The sequence below is a fragment of the Helianthus annuus genome, chromosome 12 (genome assembly GCF_002127325.2).
Source record: "Helianthus annuus cultivar XRQ/B chromosome 12, HanXRQr2.0-SUNRISE, whole genome shotgun sequence".
Lineage (NCBI taxonomy): Eukaryota > Viridiplantae > Streptophyta > Magnoliopsida > Asterales > Asteraceae > Helianthus > Helianthus annuus.
Genome location: NC_035444.2, coordinates 159824751 through 159846175, shown reverse-complemented (window position 1 = coordinate 159846175; position 21425 = coordinate 159824751). Strand labels below are relative to the sequence as shown.

The window sequence follows — 21425 nt, the reverse complement described above, 5'->3', positions numbered from 1 at the left end:
GTTTAATGGACGGATATAGTGTCCACTATCACCCACTCTTTATTATATTTCTATACACAAATTATCTAGAAGAAACACCCGACAACAACGACGGCTGCCACAACTGCGTAAACTCCACAAGCCTTGACCGATGGAGCATTACCTTCTGCTGGAGCGGCAGCACTGGTTGCACCACTTGCACCACCAGCGGATGGACCCTCAGCAGCTCCAGCAGCATCAGGTGCCCCAGCTGTCTCTGAAGGAGCTCCGCCATCCTTGGCAGCATCTGCGCCATCCCCTGCTGGAGCGGCGGGTGTATCAGCAGCGGAGACATATGCAACCATGGCAACAAAGATGAGTGCAAGAACAACAAATCGGTTGATGGCCATTTTATTTCCTTTATTTAAAATCAACTGAAAAGATGATTTTTATTGTTTTTGTATGATGATTGCACGATGAAATAGAGTGATACAATGTGGGATTTATATAGGGGAAGGTTTGAAAATAGTTGTTATTGACCGTTAAACTTGGTAGTTTATTAGCCCCTTGTTTGTTTATGTCTCTAAACCACACAAATTTGTGGTTGACTTTTTCTTTACCATCGTTTGATAATGTAAATATAGAAATTGAAAACCGATCGAGCTTTAGCCACAAATTTGTTTTTTTTTTTTCTTTGCATTTGTCAAGCATATATTTCGTTACAATCAAATTACCCATTTTTATTACATACACAAACTCAGGTCACTAAAATTTAACGGGTCATCCTCTTAAATTAGAAAATACAGTATATAATTTATGGTTCTTCGTCAAGCAACGCAAACGTTGTGAAAATTTAGATCAGTTAGTGGTATCTTAGTTAATTTGATACTTTAAGAAGTGGAAATGTTAAATTCGAGGTAGGAATGTTTTTTTATCCCAACAAGAATTTAGAAAGCAAAGGAGCCCAAACTTTTTTTTATTATAGTTGCTATATATGCGGCGCAGTGGTTGTTTTCATCTCGGTGAAGGCTTGGCCCGGGGTTTTACCTAGGTTCGAGTCTAAGGGGGGTGCAGTTTTACCTATTCCAAGGGGTTTCTGCTCATCAGGGGTGTGCAACATTTTCTAGCGGTGGTCGAGTAGTCGGCCTTTGGACATAGCTCCGAAAGGGTGGGTTTACACATGGAAAGCAGTTAGCCATTAAAAAAAAAGTTGCTATATATAACCCATGATCTAAGGCTATAGGGTGTGGTCATGATCCTCATGGTCACCATAATCTTCCACATCGGCGCCATGTCATTCACTTCTAATCCATCATCCAAAACCACTACCCTAAGGGTGTGGTCATGACCCAAACCACTATCTTCCTATTTTAATTTATTTTTGTAGAAAAGGAAAATGAATCATTGAAAAAGGAAAGTAGGCTCATGGTTGCCATGGTTTAATCCATGCCAACCATGGTGGATGAAGGAAGGGGATGGTATAACAATCCATTAATGATCCTATGTGGCATTAATGACCCAACTCATGCTCCCCATACCCTTTAGCCTAATAATTGTCTAAGCTTATTATATAGTAGTTTCAGAATCCACATTTTCTGTTAGCATCGGGGTTATATCTTTAAAGCGAACCAAATTCACTTCTGAATTGGTGGAAATGTGCTGGAATGGATACATGATGTATGTATTGTTAGATATTTTAGTGTAATCGGGGATTGACTTGGTGATCAAAGCGAATAATAATACACATCAAGCAAGTTAGGAGGTGCGGGAGTGCACGCTTGTTTGAGTTATTATTATTCGAAGTGTACGGGCGGAGCCCGTACTCTACGGGGGTTCCAGGGGGCAGCGCCCCCTTGGCGGGGGTCCGGGGGCAGCGCCCCTGGGAGCAGGGTCCAAGGGGCGGCAGCCCCTGACGGGGTCCAAGGGACAGAGCCCCTGGCTCCCACCACCCTTTATTGGATTAACTGCCATTTTGCCACATTTTCGAAATGTTTTGAAAATGACAGTTAAATGGCAGTTTTGTCCAAAAATTGGATTAACTGCCATTGGGCAGTTACACCCCAAAACTCTCAATTTTTCGTATTCAGTTTTGATCACAATTTCTCTGGTTCATCAATTCACAGAAACAACATACACTAGTTCAATTTCTCGAAATCAGAGTTGTATCCGATTGAATTATTGTCACACCCCGATTTCCACGTGTCTCACCGGTGGGCCCGGTGGGGGATTACCGTGACGATGTTGGCAACAATATAGTCAAACCACACAATTATATAATGCACAGCGGAAGCATAATTTAAATATATAATTTCAACCTCTGATTGTAATATCAAAATGTATTACAGAAGTTGAATATCCACAGTGGATCGTAAATACGGATAAAGTATTGTTCCATTAGATACTGCAATCAAGCTTGCGAGGCTTATCCCGACGCTAGGGAGCTAATACCAGCCAATTTCGTTTAGGTACCTGCACTTAATCTTTTTGGGGAAAATACGTCAGTTTACACTGGTAAATACATTCAACTGACACATTTGAAAATGTTTATTAAAATTGATTTGAATGCACATGGCACAAACTCTTTTATAACTTGGGAAAATTATAATAAAATCTTGTGAACGTTTTACATGTTCTTTTATGCGTTCAGTAGCCCGGGTCGTGCCGGGTTAAAGATTTATAGACACACCACGTTTGCGTAAAACCGTAGTATGAAAACCAACGGCTACGTCTTTTAGTTTTAATGTCGACACTTTATACCGGGTGTACGCCTACACCGGGATGTCGATGGTCGTGGCCATTTCGTAAAATGATGCCAAGGATATCCGGGACAACGGTCATTAAACCCCCCAAAGGCTTATAAGCAACAAAACTGTTTAAATGAGCCAATCATATTTAATCAATTAACCACCTAAGCGATGGAAGTATATAATGCTCAATCAAGCGGTATTAATATACCGTAACCCAAGCCCATATAGGGGAAATAAGTCAAAAGTATTTACCTTTGCAAGTATTAATCCTTAATTTAGATCAAGTCACCGATAGCTTTTACTGGGGCTCCTAATCTGGAACGAAGGTTTTAATTAACCTCTTAGAATCCTAACGGTCCTTGTATTAGCCGTAGCTTAAACCGGTTGATTCCGATATATATGGATATGGTTAATTCGCACGTAAAGGCGAAAACCGAGAATGGAGTATGATTTGGACCCAACAAGTTTAGTGACTTGTTTTATATGGGTTTATAGTTCATACTCTGGATTTTGGGGTTCAAATAATATAATTTGACCCATATCGGCTATTGCACGAAAACTAGTTCCATGAGCCGTACCGTGTGCGCAAATAGGCGAAACGGTTAACCACAAGAGTCCTACGCTCATTTCCTAAGTCAATATGCCTTAAAAGTATTTTGGTATCAGTAGGATACCTTCCGTAATGCCCGTAACGAGTTTAAGTTTATATTATGCCCCGTAGGGGCTTTTCGGTCATTTTAAAGACTTTAAAAAGGGATTTTCGAGTTCTACAGGAAATCTGAGTTTCCCGAACAGCTTATAAAGCTTAAAATACTTTATTTATTATTTAAAACCAGTAGCAATTGGAATCGGGTCAAAAGACCTTGTAGAACTCCCGTTTTGGCCAAAAAGGGCATATTCGGTATTTACCGAACCGTAGCCATAACCGCAGGTTATGAGCAAGGTAAAAATTATTAAAAATCTTTAAAATTCCCAAAATATTATTTTACCACAGTGGGTAAAAGTTTTGGTGACGAAAACTTGGGTTAGATGGGCGTTATGCTAATTGCGCCGTTAATTACAAAACTTTCTTAAAAGTGCGCCTTTTAGCATAACTCTCATTCTAGACCTCGGATTGACGTGAAACTTCAGGGACATGCTTATAATTTAATAAGCAAGGTTTTGGTCCGTTCACGTGTCCGAAATACTCGTTTTAATTTTAAAAGGCCGTTACGGTCAACTTTTAGGCGAATGACGGAAATGCGCTAAAGACTCGGATAACTCATGAACCGACCACAGAGGCTTATACCAACATGTGACCTGGTCCTAAGAGAGTCCTAAGGTATATTTATACCTCACTAAAACGGGTCAGAACTGAAGTCAAAGCAAAAGTCAAACTTTTGCGACATTCGGCTCCGAACCGGTTCTATATAGTAAATGATCGGTTCAAACGAGCGCAAACAGGTTTATATACTTATTATCATGTTTTATGATTGTCAAAACAGGTTCCATAACATATATATCACAGATTATGCTTAAATTGCTAAAATAGCCTTCTGTTGACTTTTTAACCGCGCGTTTGACTCGACATTTGACATAGTTAGAGTGGTGATCAGGGGGAACCATTTTAGAGGTTTATTACCCACATAAATACCAACTCAAAACTACTTTTGGTTCGTCATAAGACTGAACCATTTGCAAGATATTGCAATGACAACCGTTAGTTACGACGGTTGCGTTTATAGGCTATAACTATGGAAATGTGAAACCAAAATGGTTATGAACGACTTACAGAAGTTAACTCTTGATGAGAGAACAGAAGGGAAAGCTAGAGAGCTCTTGAATGATCAGATATAAGTGTTTTTGAGTTGTGTGAATTGTTATGCTTAAGGCATGCTATTTATAGCCAATGCCAAGCTTTGTTGATCATTGTAAGCACTACCATCTGACCAGAGGTAATGGTAGGTGTCCCCTAAGTGATATGGGTCATTTGTAGGGTGCCCATGCCTCTTTGTTTGTGGTTGATCGTTCACAAGCTCCAAAAGTCAAGAAACTACAAAGTTTCTGCATCTGGGCACTTTACGCGACCCGCATGGACATTCCATGCAACCATTACGCGGGTCGCCTAAAGTTAAGAAATCGGGCGAGTTATAAGGGAGGCTCGCGGCCCGCCTACACTTAAGCCCATCCTTCACGCGGGTCGCGTGAAGTCTGTTTTTCAGATTTTTAAAATCTTTTGTCATGATTATCAGAATCGGGCCATTAATAACGAAATCTTTCGTAATGATTTGCCTGACCTTTCGGTTTTGAAGGGGTAACTTTGCGGTTTGGCCCTCGGTTATTTACCGATAGGGGCCTCGTGTTAATTACCCGCATTATTAAGTCCCCGGTTATTTATTAATTATATTGGAAAGCCTTTAACTTTCACTGTTTATGCTTTTAACCCTTCTTCTACGAATTCGATCGTAACTTTCTCGTTTCATATCGAAACTTCGCGGAATTCATATATATTATTTTAGTGAGGGTATAATACCGTTACAAAGTCTTTGGAATGTTAAAGGGTCACTCAGAGGTATTATTAAACATGTTGACACAGTTAACCCCTGTAGTTTGTAATCTCTCACTTTCTTCCGCGTTTTGTTTTTGTACGATCTTATAATTTATTCGTTTGACGGTTTAAGCATTATTTAGGGATACTATACAGTATATTTACCCTTGTTGACATTTATAACCCTCGAATTTATATATACTTTCAAGGTTTGTCAAAATTAGTCCTTTATTTATTATAGATGCCACGTGTAAACAAATGACACGTGTTAACACATTATTGGACACAAAATTTCGAGGTGTTACAATTATTCGGGTGAACCACCGAAATAATTTGATCTGAGAGTGATTACACGCCTCTCTGATCGTCCGGTTTCTGAAAATTCCCCAACATGTATCTTCACTTAGGACAAAATTCGTATATAACCTACACGTAGAAGACTGACCACTTAGGGCCATGAATAGTGATTTTAAATTTATAATAATATACGGGGTTTTTTTCATATTTTATTATTTTAATATTATAGGGGAAATGGACTGTATCACCCTAAACTAAGCAAAATTGGCCAATACCACGCCAACTTTCAATTTGGCTCCCACCACTCTCTACTTAACGTTTAGGTGGCAGTGTCACCCCTTCGTTAAATAATCACTAACTCAGTTAGGTTTTTAATCCTACGTGGCGAAAGAGTTGTGACATGTCGTGCCCACGTGGACTCACCCCTTACAACCCATTTATACATCTTCAAAGCCTCCTCACTCATCCCCTTCTTCTCGTAACACACTGCACCAGATCAACCACGACTGCCTCCACTCCACCACCACCACCACCACCACCGACCTTCATCTTAATCTCCGCCCTCTTACACAATGCATCACTCATCTCACCGTCACTCAACGACTTCGCCGTCAACGGCGACAGCGCCGCCTCCAACGCCTCGAGCGCCGACGTGGTAAATCCTTGCAGATCGAGCGCCAGGGCCTTGAGAATATGCACTACGGCGTCGTTTGGGTTGATGGCGATGGATTATCGGCGTGTTTGGCGGCGGATTTGGCGAGATTCCGGTCACCGGAGGATCTGGATCGGGATAAGAGATCAGAAGTTGTTGAAGAGGTTTTGAGGTATGTTGAGCGTCCATAAGAACATGAAGATCAAGGTGAAGATGAAGAGTACTTGCATTATTATATCGGATGCCATGACCAATATCGCCATTTTCGCAGGTGAATTGATTGGATCCGGGAAAGTTGAGTTGTAGATTTTGGGGTGGGATTTATTGGTCAGGATTAACAGGTTTTATTCAACAAAGGAGGCTTTATGGTGTTCTAGAACAACTGATTTGGGGTTTTTGTTGAAATGCAACTGATTTAGGGTTTTTATCAAGTATAAGGGGGTGAGTCCACGTGGGCACGTCAGGTCACAACTCTTTTGCTACGTAGGATTAAAAACCTAACTGAGTTAGTGATTATTTAACGAAGGGGTGACATTGCCACCTAAACGTTAAGTAGAGGGTGGTGAGAGCCAATTTGAAAGTTGGACGTGGTATTGGCTAATTTTGCATAGTTTAGGGTGATACACTTCATTTCCCCAATATTATAATAGTTTACTAATATATTTACTTTTAAGTTTTGATATATTTTACTGTTTTTTTTCCTTTAACAAAACCATATTTCTTTTATTATTTAATTTTTGTTTTCAATAAATCATTTTTTAAATCATATTTCCTTTATCAATTAATTTGATATTTCTTTAGTAACTTACGTTCGTTAATCTTTTTTCTAAAAACTTAAGTACGTAATTTTGCTTATTTTTTCTCTCGACATTCCGGTATTAGTTTTGTTAAAAAGAAAGTTATATTCAAAACAGAGTTTTTATTTGGTATCTTAGAATGGTACGATGATAAACTAAATCAATTCTAACGGTATAGCTTTCTAAACAACATGTTCTATTTATAAAGGGTTAATGGATTTAAACACCCACAACTGTTGCCATTTGGCCGATGGCACTCTCAACTTTCACTTTGGCTCAGACTGCTCTCAACTTAACACTTGGGTTGCTGTATCACCCCCTCGTTAAATAAACACTAACTGGGTTAGTTCTTTTTGCTTACGTGGCCAATATTTGCTGATATGACATGTTGATGGATCCACTATACACACACATGCTGATGTGGCACTGTATTTAAAAAACCATACCCACACACATATCCAATATATAACACTTGGGTTGCTGCTCTCCTCCCTTCCCCTCTCGATCCTCCCCTGCACCCACACCTGGAACCGGCGTTGATGCCAGTGGTGTTTCCGGCCAGACGATACCCCCCCCCCTCAAAACAACATCAGAGCTCTTACCCTCATCCCTCACTCTCGGATGAACAGTTGGCCGACACCTACTCTCTCCCTCGATCTCTCATCGGCGACCGGAAATGGAGAGTTCCGACCAGCGACAACACTCCTCCGACACTCAACACGCACAACAATAACCTGCAACCTCTGTTCTCTCTCACCGTCGGTTAACCGCAAGCCGACAGCCCCCCCCCCCCTGACGAATTCTCGACAGCGAACAACCGCCGTTGCGGCGGCGGTGGTGTTGGTTCGACACACTTTTGGTTGCTATTAGGTTGGAGACAGAACGAGAGAGAGAGAGAGCAACGGGTTTGACTGATAAGGTTTCAGGTTTCAATAAGGTATTCAAGGAAAAACCCCTATGTATCTTGTCTGTGTTTGCAGTTCCATTTTCACTGGCCCGAGATTTCGTAATGCTTGCAACTGTTGAGTCATTTGTACTTGCTGATAGTTTGTTGTCATCTGTGGCTCCAACTTAACTTGCCCGACACCACCTTGAATGTTTTGATATTGCGGCTGCTGATGCTGACGGTTATTGTGTTGAGGTTCAATCTGTTGGTCTGACAAGTTTTGGTTGACCGACATGTGACCCGATCGTATGTTGATGATGGATTAGATCTAAGGCGCGTCTGATTTTGTTATGATTTAGAATTAGGGTTTTTCAAATGAGTTCTTGTTAGGGATTGGGGGTTTTAAAGAAGATGAATGAGTATAATTGACACGTAGGACATGCCATATCAGATAAAATTGACACATAAGCTAATTTTACTAACCTGGTTAGTGATTATTTAACGAGGGGGTGCCATGACAAACAATGTGTTAAGTTGAGAGCGGTCTGAGCCAAAGTGAAAGTTGAGAGTGCCATCGGCCAAATGACAATAGTTGGGGTGTTTAAATCCATTAACCCATTTATAAATAATATTTTTGTTCCATTTCACCGCAACGCGCGACCTTTAACAAACCTAGTCTTATATTAAGAACAAGAGATCGATCATGCCCTATTTCGGTTTCTATTATCACTCAAATTACATTCACCCTCGTATATCTTTTAATATTAAAAATAAATATCATTTTATCATATATCAATCAACAAAAGCATAATACGAGTAGTACAAACATGACAGAAAATAGAAAAACAACATTAAAAAAGTGTTTGGAATCAAAATATGCAATAATGCATGCGCATGTATCCTTTTTCTAACACCTCAATGTTTCTTTTCCAAGCAGGTTAGACCTAAACCAATTTGGATGATTTCAACTACATAATTGCCACAGACGGCAACGAAGACGCAAAGAGCACATAATCATGTCGATTACCAGACCTAACAAACAGGTAGATGACATGTTCTAACACAAGATAACGACATCCCGATTAGGATAAAACAAGCAATAAAACACAATAATGCTCATATGAAAAAAAAAAAATAGGATACATTATGGAAATGCCAAACCCAAAAGCAGTGGACTGTACAGAAAGTTTCGTACAGAACATGTGTTCCTAGCCGAGAATAAAAAGCTCTACTGCGTTCGTTATACAACGTAAAAAAAAAAAAAAAAAAAACATGTTACAATGTACAACTAGAAAGCTAAAGCATACAAAGCATGCGGAAAACTGTTTGAATTGCAGCCCTTTTAAAATACAGGAAGCAACCCAAAGCCTAAAATTAGCATGATCTACATCTACACATTACATCCCCATTTTGGAGCTTAAACGCTGCATACATTACATCGGTATTTACAACTGAAAAATGGGCTGCATACCCGACACTCGATTCTAAACAACATAAACAGATTCTCGATACAACAAATCAAATACTTAATGACAGCATGAAAAATATAAACTTATAATTTGGTGTGTTCCAGCAGTCATTCAGTTGATGCAAAATATAACTTAGCCAATTTCATAGAAACCAATGAATCAGGTCTGCTTCGCCCAAGTCATAACGTTCCCTGAATACGATTAAGCACCAGATGTTAAATATTATAATTTTTATCCAACAACTATCCTGCTCATAATCATCACATCATGCAATTTACTATCTACAATTTAGAATCTAAATCTATGGTATCATAGTCATATTTATACTAAGTTATCACAAGAATAATAAGATAAAACAGTTTTGAGTTTTCAAGGTCACATGCCCTAATAAAGGTTGCAGAAGGACTATTAGTAACCAAAGTAAAAAAAAAAAAAAAAAACTACAAATGTAATTATACGGTTTGACCAGAATAAATAAAGCATGGAAGTCTGTAGGGATTATATTATCGTATAATCTACGCCTCGCTTCCAAATGTGTACAACTTACTTTTTAAATCCTGAAGCTGATTTCTGCATATGGTGTAGTATGACCACCGGTTAATGTTAATCTGACCTCATGCGTCTCCGTTTCCCATAATCTGCGTCCCTTGATCGTGAACGGTGGTGGTGGTGGTCGTCTTCTGCAGGCATGGCTCGGGATCGGCTCCTGGACCGTGTTGAAGACCGACCACCATGTTCCCAGTCGTCGTCGTAATCAGTGGTGCGGTCCTTCTGACGGTGGTGGTCCCGGTAACTGTCTTTTTCCTCTTTGTATTTGTAATCTTTGTTGTAACGATCACGATCACGGTCCGGGTCCCGCTCTTCACGGTGCTTTTTCTCTGAATTTCCAGACCATTCACGCTCTTTTTCACGAGAAACAGCGTTTGACCTATTGGTCGTTACTTTTTCATGGCTAGTCTCACCGCCACCATACCCGTATTCTGAACCGCCATCTTCACCACCGTAACTTGACTCTCGAGTTCTTTGACCTTGACCTTGTTCTTCTCCATTCCACCCCCCACCCATACTAGTGTCACCCCACATTCCTGCTTGAGGTCCCTCCATCCCACCAGTACCCATCATCCCCATACCACCGCCACCCATCCCCCGCCCAAAGAAAGCGGGGTTCACATGCGGTGCCACCCCAGCAAGTCCCATCGTATTAACACCCGGAAACTGTGGCATCATACCGGGAAAACCGGATCCTGGAAAACCACCGTAACCCGCTCCACGACCCATATACGTCGGATCAAAACCACCACCCATCATACCTTGAGGCGGCATGAACCCACCAGGAGGGCCGCCGAAACCCGGGCCCCCATAACCGCCACCAGCTGGACCATTTCCAAACCCAGGTGTGTTCATATTCTTTGGTCCCATACCCCCTCTACCTCTCATATTCCCCCGATTCATACCCCCCTGCCCTCCTCCTCGGCCCCAGTTACCCCGCCCGTAATTACGCCCTGTATCTCCGCCGGAAAAATTATTCCCACCGCCTCTTCCCGCCATGTCATTCGCCGGTCTCCGCCCTGGTGGTTCCGCCTGGGACTGAATGGTTGGTCCTTGATTTTTGTTACCATAAGAAGCACCCATTTGTCTTATAGTCTGAGGGGAAGCAAATGCCACCACACATGGTCTTCCATTGAAAACATAACCGTTCATCCCGTCTTTACAAGCAGCAGCCGAACCTGAATCATAAAAGTCAACTTGACAATATCCCTTCGACTTTCCACTAGCCCGTTCATCAAAAAACTTTATTTCTTTTACTCTTCCGTATTGAGATAAAACATTTTCCAGCTCTGCATCTGTTGTCCACCAGTGTAGCTCACCAACAAACAGAGTGGTCGCACCATTGTCTGCTGGTGGTCGAACTTGATTCACACCCATCTGATGACCTGGCATTTGAGGACCGCCAACGCCAGCTGGATCATGACTTATATTTGAATTTAACATAGGTCCAGATTCATTTCCAACGGGCCCCGGAACGGGTTCAACCAGGGAGTTTTGGGGGGCGTGAAAACCTGTATCGTTACTCACTTGAGGAACCATTCTTTTTTGCGAAAGGTCAACGGTCAGCCCTTCTTTACTCAAGCCAGTACTTGGATAAACGGGTTTGGGTATGTTTGTGTTTATATTTAAGTCTTGTGACGTAGGTTCGGGTTGTGTTTCCACAACATTGGGTTTTTGATCATGGAATTTTCCGTTTCCAGCATTAGCAGATGGTAGTAACTCAGCAGCACGTTGCATTTGAAGAAAATTTTCACCAACATTAACATCATTGTACAGATCATCATATTCGTCATCTTCACCTACAATCTCATCATCTGCAAGTGCAGGGATTGCCCCATCGCCATGATATTGCATCTTCTGAGACCCGCCAAATTCCTCATCTCCAAAATCTAAATGTTCTTCAGCCATCAAGTGAACACGATGAGTCAATCAACGATATACCTTAACCTGCATGATATCATATACAAAAAAAGAAAAAGACTAATAAATAATGAGCCCTGGTTGTCATAAATCATGATAGCCCAAAGAAGATCTGGATTTCTTATTTAAAGTAAACATCAAATCTTATAACAATTCATGCTTTCTTTATTCCTCCAACAATACTAGTAAGTAAACATACTTACTATAAACCCTAATTTAGCTAGCTTCATTAGAAAGCTTAAACTGGTTGTAAAAATCCCGACTAGGCGCCGATTAATCACCAGTGTCCACCCCACCGCCCGACTAGCGATTACTACAACACTTGCACAACATTAAGGTGGCATTTTTTAAACTTAATTGCTGAGTTGTTGACGATATATTAAACGGTTAGCAAACTTAAAATTTATGTCCTTAAAGAAACCTAAACTCACAACCAAGGGATGTAACAATATCACTGGGGCAAACAAATAGCTTCAATCCAGTCTGTTGACTAATTCAATTTGACTTTGTTGATAGAATTACTAATCAGAAAATGATCCAATTGATACACCAACAAAAAGAAGATTAAATATTTAATTTTCTGGAACAAACAAGTAACGAAACTCGATTATAGATTTCAAAAGTCAAAACCTAACAATATATACATATAGATCCAAACACAAAAACTTATCTTCCTGATCACGATTTCCATCATTCCCCCAAACAATCAAAATTATGATAAATCTAACCTAATCTTCACAGCTATATAACATAACGATCAAGAAGAAACGAGTAAAGAACATAACAACAATCGGATCGAAGCTCGATTGATGCAAAAACGACATGAAAATGATAAAATATATGGTGGTGCTAACCGGTTTTAGGAGAGCAGAGTTGACGGAAAACGCTTACCTGCATCTGTGTGTGTGTGTGTATTCACTGTTCAAAGCAAATTCACGATCTTATCTTTCTACAATTGTATTGTATTCTATTGTATTGTAGTAATAACAATAATAATAATAATAATCGTATACCTAATTTCTTATTTGCTTTCGCCCTTTTATTCATACCCAATTCAATTAGTACCTTTGTCTTTTAATTACTGTCACGTTTGGGTAAATTACATTTTTCGTCCTTTATGTTTTTACTCAATTACAATGGATGACCTTTAACTTCAATAATTACAGCCATGGTCCTTTATTTGAAAAACTCAGTACACTTTTCGTCCTTTAGCAATAACAAGGTCAAATTTTTCAGTTAAGTCTAATCATGTGCAAGGCACATGAGGACAGATTGGTAATTTTACCCATATATTAAAAAAAGATAAAAAATTAGAAATGTATGCATATAAATCCACACAAGTGGTCGTCTTCTTCCTCTCCTCAACCCTCTCTCTGTGTTCAACCAACCTCCATCACCACCGCCACCACCGTATCCTAGCTGCCGCCAACAAATCGAGCCACACCACCACCACCGACGTATGCCAGCACCACTGATCAAGCCCCACCGCCATAACCTAATCCAAAACCCCACTCACCGACGTATGCCAGCACCACCGATCCGCCACCGATCCATCACTGCCACCATTTTCTTTCTCTCTCTCACGCTCTCTCTCCCTTCATCTTCAACACAATCCCCACTAACCTAATCCAAAACCCCCAAATCCCTAAACCAAACCCTAAATCAAAACAGGTTGCATCATCTCTGCCACTACCACCAAGCACCCCACACCTCTCCTCTCTTCATCCGATGCAAACGCTACCAACATTGCCACAACCCTCGCCGCCGCATCTGGATTCAGTATTAGGGTTTGAAGGCGGCTCAGAGGTGGTCATTGGAGAAGACAAAGTGGTGAAGGTTTCTGACTTTGGAGGACATGTTTTAGGCGGCAAAGTGGTGAAGGTTTCCGACTTTCAGAGGTGGTCATTGGAGAAGACAAAGTGGTGAAGGTTTCCGACTTTCAGAGGTGGTCATTGGAGAAGCCTAATATGGTAAGTGTTTAGTGATGATCATGGTAAACCAGATGTCAAATTCCGGGTCCTACGGTTGGATGTGGATGGAAATATTTGGCTACAGTCATGGTTGAGAAATGAGAAATATATTTCGATTTGGGTGGTACCAGTGATATAAAAGGGAATGGGTGGTGGTGATGGTTATCTATTAAGAAATTTATTTTAAATAAAAACTTGAAATGACCAAAATACCCTTAAGTGAATAGACTTAACTAGAAATTTTAACTTGGTTAGTGCTAAAGGACGAAAGGTGTACTGAGTTTTCCAAATAAAGGATTGTGACTGTAATTATTGAAGTTAAAGGTTATCCATTGCAATCTGATACAAACATAAAGGACGAAAAATGTAATTTTTCCGTCACGTTTTATTTATCATTTAATCTATTTATATTTTCTTACTTTGAATTTGAATAAAGATTTATGATTAATATATATTTTTTTTACTTTGAATTTGAATAAATATAAATGATGTAATTACATAAATGGCGTGTTTTAAATGATTTTAAAATAATAAATAAAAAATGTATATTCTTTCAGTTTTTAACAATAAGTGTAAGATTATTTTTGGATAAAATTAGTTTTTGAGTCCATGTGTTTTAGAGATTTTAACCACTTGAGTCCAAACGCCCTGAGTCCCTATAGGCATTTTTCTTAACCATTTGAGTCCAAATTTCTAACATTGTTATAATTATTATGTTAACATTTGTTAAATGATCAAATTACCCTTGTACTTAAAAAAAGCCATTTTATTATTATTAAAACTATTATTAAATATATAAACATATTTCATCCACTCTCACATCTCTCTATCTCCAGATTCTCCCTCTCTCTCTCTCTCTCTCTCTCTCTCTCTCTCTCTCTCTCTCTCTCTCAACAAAACAACCATCACCACCCCACCTCCACCAACACCACAGCACAGCACCACCACCATTGTAGCCCCTCCACCAAACGCCCCCTAATATTCACAGTCGCAACTTCAAAAAAATTCTTATCTTTGCTTCTTTTTCGTTTTCACTTCCCAAATGATAAACTGCAAGTTATCTCTTACACCTAGAATCCATCGTGAATCTCCTTTTTTCGTTATTTATGTAAGACAAAATTTTATCGGAAATCTGCAACACGATTTATTTCAAATCTGTAACATCGGAACTCTCTAGATTTGAACTCGTCGTGAAACTCATATCTGAAAACATAATCGAGTGTCCGGGTACTTTGAATTTTCCGAACAGAATATCATTTAGTAAGAATAATTCCAGACAACGATTTGGACCTGCAACTCAAAGATATATTTATATTCCGGTAAACTTAGAATTTCCGGAAAGAAAGCTATTCCCCTGATGATGCAGAACTATGGGCGATATTCCAATCAAAGAAAAACTTCCGGAAAAGATGTTTTAGTCCGGGCAGATAACTATTACGGATGACAAATTTTCTGGACGGATGCTCAAATCCAGAAATATCAAGCTAGAGCGTGATAAACACATTAGGCTATAGATTGTGGTCATGACCCTCATGACCACCATGACCCTCCACATAGACACCACATCATCCATCTTTAATCCATCATTCAAAACCACTACCCTAAGGGTGTGGTCATGACCCAAATCACTATCCTCTTTATTTTTTTAATTTATTTTTGTCTTAAAATTATCAAATGGGGGGGTCGTGGTAATCGTGGTTTATGTCACGGCCCCCGTCCTGGTTTTACCCGGTCCAGGAGCCGCGGGACAGAAAAACTGTAACAACCCTCGGTAAAAACCAACACCCTCATAATATTTCCGACACCCTAGTATATCTTAAAATGTCCCAATATGTCTTATATTACACCTCGTATGTGAAAACCGAGCCCAAAATAGATCATAACATATAAAATAAATTAAAAACAAGAAAAATGAAGTTGAGGCGGGCCGCGTAGACCCACCCCAACCATTCACGCGGGCGGTATCAGGGTTGAACCTGATATCGTTGATTTCTTTAGTTCAAGCGGGCCGCGTAAGACCCTGTTTAATTTAACGCGGGCCGTGAGAGATCAACTACGCAGAGACAACAGAGGCCGACACGTGTCGACATCGTGGCTAAGCTAGGCAATGACCCGGATGTCACACCCGCAAAATCCACACGCGGAGTACCACCGCATGGAGGCGTGACATGACCAGGATCAAGCCACCAATCATATTGAACATATAAGTAAATAGTAAAAGTCATTCATCAATACAAAAGGTATTTTCAAAACCAAACATAAACAAGTGTGTAGCGGAAGCAATGATGTAAAATCCCAGCATAAGTATCAAGTTTTGAAATATCATAAAAGTGTTTAACATAACATCCATGATCCTTGCCCACAACGACTGCGCCTCCCGTGCAAACTCCATGAGTACCTAAGATCCTGCAAGGCATGCAACAGGGAGTCAACAACTAGTTGAGCGAGTTCACAGTAAGGTGTTCAATCAATGCGTTCGTTATTCACAAGTAGTAAGTTTGTTGCATCATGATGCGTAATTAACTAAGCCTGTTGTATGTTCAATTAGTGGGGGCTTCCCATGTCATATGCACTAGACTAGTTGTACCAGTATGAGTTTACGTAGGTTTTACGTAAGTGTTCTTCTCAATCCGAGAACAGAGGTACGTACGAGTTTTACGTAGGTTTTACGTAAGTGTCCTTCTTATCCCGAGGACAGTGGTACGCGTGAGATTTACGTAGGCTTTACGTAAGTGCCCTTCTCAACCCGAGGACAGTAGTATGCATAAGTTTACGTAGGTTTTACGTAAGTGCCCTTCACAACCCGATGACAGTGTAAGTAGTTTAGTTGTGGCGAACGTACAAGTCTAACTTAACCATCAATACCATTCCATCAATACCATTCCCAACCCACCGGGAATCCCATGCCTTGGAAGTGTGAACTCACCTTGGTTTGCTCGGCAGATACACAGAAAGGTCAATCAAGCTATATTATGGTCAACCACGTCCTAACATAGGTGTACCATACAAGTCAGGTTCGTATTTAGGTAGTGCACGTATGTTTTCTACACACATTTGCATACACGTATTGATCATGGCTTACATGTATATTCATGGCAGTTAACAGTACATACATTATATGTTCAACAGTAGAAATCACGTAACAAACAAAGCCCAACAGTGCGGCCCAATTACTTAGGCCCGTAACAGTGTGCAAGTCTAACAATATATACGATTATATGGTCTCGAGTCGAGACTAGGCGGTCTCGAGTAGAAGTCTTGGTGTTCTCGAGTCGCAACTAAGAAGGTCTCGGGTCATATGTTCATCACTCGAGACTAGGCGGTCTCGAGTCATGTCTCGAGTCGCAACAAGACTCGCAACCATGATCTCGAGTCATGCTTGTTTGTGCCGGTGTGGTGTGGTCTCGAGTCGAGACTGTGGGTTCTCGACTCGCAACTCGTGTCGAGATCATGAATGTAACAGATTTCCTTATTTTCAGCTCAATTATCTCTGTAACATTTGCTAACAGTTTTGGCAGTTTCACAAATCAGATCAAAACAATTATTCAACAATTATCTACCCTAATAATTCTCTAATCATGAACAACCGTTACACATTCAATTGAATCATCTGATTAACAAATTCAAGGACTAACATGCAACCTCTTGCTATCCACATAAATCAAACTAACCAAAATCACATACTCGAAATTCATCAATCCCATCCATGAAATCGATATCAACCAATTCTGGATCAAATCATGCTCTTAGTCATTCAAACAACACAACCTCATCACATACATACATATATATATATATACGTATCATATCCAGCATGTGAGTCTAATTCATAATCATAGTTTTAACCATGTATTTTCTAGCATGAAAACCTAATCGAAGACACCACAAAACAATAACAATAAAAGAAATCCATAACTGATACTAAACAGAAAACCGAATAACTAGGTTGGTCGAGATTTAGAGGTCTCGGGTGCAAGGTTTGCCGTCGAACAAGAGAGAGAGATGAAGAGAGCTTAGGGTTTGTGTGTGTTAGTGTTTTTGTAACATATGAGGAATTAAACCCCAATGCTACTAAGTGTAGGTGAACAAGGGAAGTGGGCCGAACCCAGCATTGGGCTGCCCTCAAGGTCTCGAGTCCAAATAGAGTGAGCAGAGAGAGGGAAGTGTATGGCCCAAAAGGGCTTGTGCGATTAGGACAAGTGTTATGCAACTATACTTATAACATTCACATAAAATTACGTAGCACATAATATAACAACGTCATAACATACATTGAAATCAAGCACATCAATCAATCAAGTAACGTTCATACAAGTTGCGTCAAAACAGAAGGAAAGGTTCTGGAATACGAGTTGTCACATTGGATCACCTAAACCCTACCCGGGTTAGTACGCGGGCCGCGTAAGCCCTGCTTATCTTTTACGTGGGCCGCGAGAAAGTCCAGTATCAGCACTATAAATAGAAGGCACCAGTTTTCGTTTTCCGTCGCTCACAATTCAATCTCAAATCACAATTTTTGTAGTAGAGTTATTATACTCGGGTATTATACCCCCTAGTTAGCGAGGTTCTGCTCCGTTGTAAGTGTTATAACCCCAGTTTCGTAACAGTTATGCTGCCCGATTGAATTAGGGTTCCGTAACAACTGTCGTGGTTCTGCCCGACGTAGTTATTGGAATGCCGTCTCGGGGAGGGTATAATTAATATTTTTCAAAGGGTTATAATACTAACCAATGTACATTTGTATAAATTATAGATTATATCCAGGAAACCCTTACGCGAAGTCTAAGATAGCAATGTGAGTTTATCCTCTTTTTGTTAACCTTTTTGGAATGTTTTACAAAACCTTAATTGTTTTACAATATGATTAAGCGGTGATTGAGTCTTTGTAGTTCTTCAATTACTGCTAGTATTATGGGGTTTTGTATACAAAATTTATTACTACTTGCGAGTAGTAAATCGGGAACGACAATACGTTACCATTGGACAACGAGTGAGCCAATGGGTAACTTGACCATAGCCATAGATCCGGTCGAGTGGCAAGTACTGAATGAGTAATTGTGTAGAAATAAACAATGTGATCGCTCTGAATACTGTTTTAATTGATAAAATGTTTGTCGATTAAATTGGGATTTCTCACCAGTATTTCCGACTGACAAATGTTTTTAAAACGCGTTACAGGTAACACAATGTGGCAACCAATTAGTGAAAAGCTAGCTGGAGAGCACTGAAGGCTTGGGAAAAATGTGGCTATAAAAGTTACCTAATAAACGATGTTTTAAATTCAATAAAATAGGGTTTATACCTATAAATGTATTGTAATAAGAAACTTGGGTTTTGCCCATGTGATTATCAATATTAAATATGGTGGTTTTAGTCTGATAAACATTTCCTAACTACGATCCTGATGAAAATTTCCGCTGCCAAATTGGATAATAACACGATACCACCGAAACTGGCTCGCGGCCGCCCGTTCCCGGGAAATAGGAATCGGGGGTTGCGACAGAAGGTGGTATCAGAGCCTAGCCACTGGTTCAAGCCAAAGAAGTGTTCTGCTGACACTTAAATTTTAAATTTTGTGTTAGGAAATAAATTACAGAAATACATGCATAACTGTTGTGTTAGGAAATAAATTACAGAAATACATGCATAACTGTATTTAATTGTTATGTGTTATTTGACTATTTGTTAGTTTACAGTATGAGTGATCAAGGACCCTCAGACATGAGTCGTCAGTTGTCTGATTCACCTAGTGTCACACCCCAACCGATGGCGGAAACATCGGGATGAGACGTACAAACTGTTCAAAGACATCATAACACTAAATGTGACAATATAATTAAATTCCATTTATTAAAATTCCAAAGTTTCATACAATGTCATAAAAAGGAAATAACAAACATCAAACATAGTTTATTTCAAAGGTGGGTTTCTAGGCCATCCTATTTATTTCTTCAATCTTGATTCCTCATCCTGCAGTATGCATTTAAAATAAAGTCAACAAAACATGTTGGCGAGTATACAAGTTTGAATATAGTATAATATGATTAAAATAGTTTAACATGATCAAATCCACGTGACTACATGATTTCATATTAACAGTTATACTCGTAACGATGAATCTATGTGTTCAAACCAAAGTTTAACGCAATTAACATAGCCTAACCCTAGAAGGGTGGTAACATGAGTAACATAGAATAAACCTAACAATACCCATAATATTATGGGAGGGGCGTTACAACCTACAGCGCTGCCATTGTTAGGGGAGGCTTGCAAAGTTAATGAACACACAATCATAAATGTTTAACATTAGCATAACATGATTAACATGAGTCAAATAGATTCACATGAAATGTGGATTGACAGTGCAAAAATGTTTAACATAGTGTTTTTGATATAGGAAATGCATACAGCACCCAAAATGTGATAAAACAGAAAATGGGTCATGTATACTCACCTTAGGTTGCGTTGCGTATTTGGAAAAGATTAAGAATCAGGGGATTTCCCAAGAGGATGTGCACAAGAGATTTACCCTATTAATTTTGAGGATTTGTTAATTATTGGGAATTTAGAGATTATTTAAATAACAAGGCATTTTATAAAAATAATATTAGCATTTCTAAAATAATAATCATATGTCTCATATTTTGTATTTAAGGAAATATATGACAACTTATTTATAAGTGAATGAGTAAAAATAAATACTGATTTTTCAAAATATAAATTCTGATTTAAAATAAATAATACTTCTGATTTTAAAATATAAATTCTGAATAATAATTCTGATAATATTCTGATTAAAATAATAATTCTGATTTAATAAATCTGATTAGTAATACAAATAATAGTAAAATTTCTGATTCTTGTATAAATAATTCTGATTATTATAATAATAGTAAATCTGATTAGATACATAGTAATAATTCAGATTTTAAATACTTTAAATAATATTTCTGGAAATTTATAAATAATTCTGATTTATAAATAAAACTGAATTAATAAAATTAAATTTCAGAAATACATTAATAAATCTGTTTTTATAATAGTAATGATAATAATTATATAAATCTGTTTTATAATAATTATTCTGAATAAATATATCAGATTATAATATTAATATTAATAATCTAATAATAATTATATTATAATAATGATAATAATAATAATAATAATATAACAAACTGTAACATATAAAAAAGAATCGAACTGTATATATATATATTTACAAAAAGAAAAACGGAGCGGTTACCGGACGGGGATGATCGGCGGTGGACGGCGGCGAATGGTGGTGGCAGACGGTGGTCCACGGCGAGAAGTGGTGGTTCCGGCGACGAAAGGTGAATCGGGTTTGCTTCGGTTTCGGTTCGGGTCGTGGTTTGTTCGGTTGGATCGAAGTGTGAAGGAAATAATTCAGAAAGTGTGGTCGAGTTTATATAGGGAGATGCAGGCCGGTTACGAGAAAACGGAGGGTCATCAGTTCCGGTACATAGTCGAAGGGTTGAAGATGATGAACAGTCACTGGCGGTTTCCTTGTTTTTAAATTCCCGCATTTAATATCATGTTAAATGAATTACGGTTTCAATGTTTGTCGGATGTGGTATTCCCGACCGAGTGGTTAATGCGTCGTATGTTGAATTGAGGTCACGAGTTCGAATC

General features: G+C 39.1%; 1 protein-coding gene across 3 annotated transcripts; it reads right to left on the bottom strand.

Annotated features, from left to right (window-relative positions):
* Positions 1-9157: 9157 nt before the first annotated feature.
* Positions 9158-12849, bottom strand: LOC110896164 (TATA-binding protein-associated factor 2N). 3 transcript variants are annotated; one of them, XR_004874034.1, is made up of 3 exons: positions 12694-12849; positions 9881-11829; positions 9158-9524 (listed from the first exon to the last, which is right to left on the bottom strand). XR_004874034.1 is itself a non-coding variant. In XM_035980515.1 (2 exons), the coding sequence occupies exon 2, from the start codon at positions 11788-11790 to the stop codon at positions 9937-9939; it is 1854 nt and encodes a 617-aa protein (XP_035836408.1). In that variant the 5' UTR covers positions 11791-11829; positions 12694-12846; the 3' UTR covers positions 9621-9936. The 3 variants fall into 3 exon arrangements, 1 of the variants encoding a protein (XP_035836408.1); XR_004874035.1 differs by having other exon boundaries at positions 12657-12812; XM_035980515.1 differs by lacking the exon at positions 9158-9524 and having other exon boundaries at positions 9621-11829; positions 12694-12846.
* Between the last annotated feature and the right edge of the window lie 8576 nt (positions 12850-21425).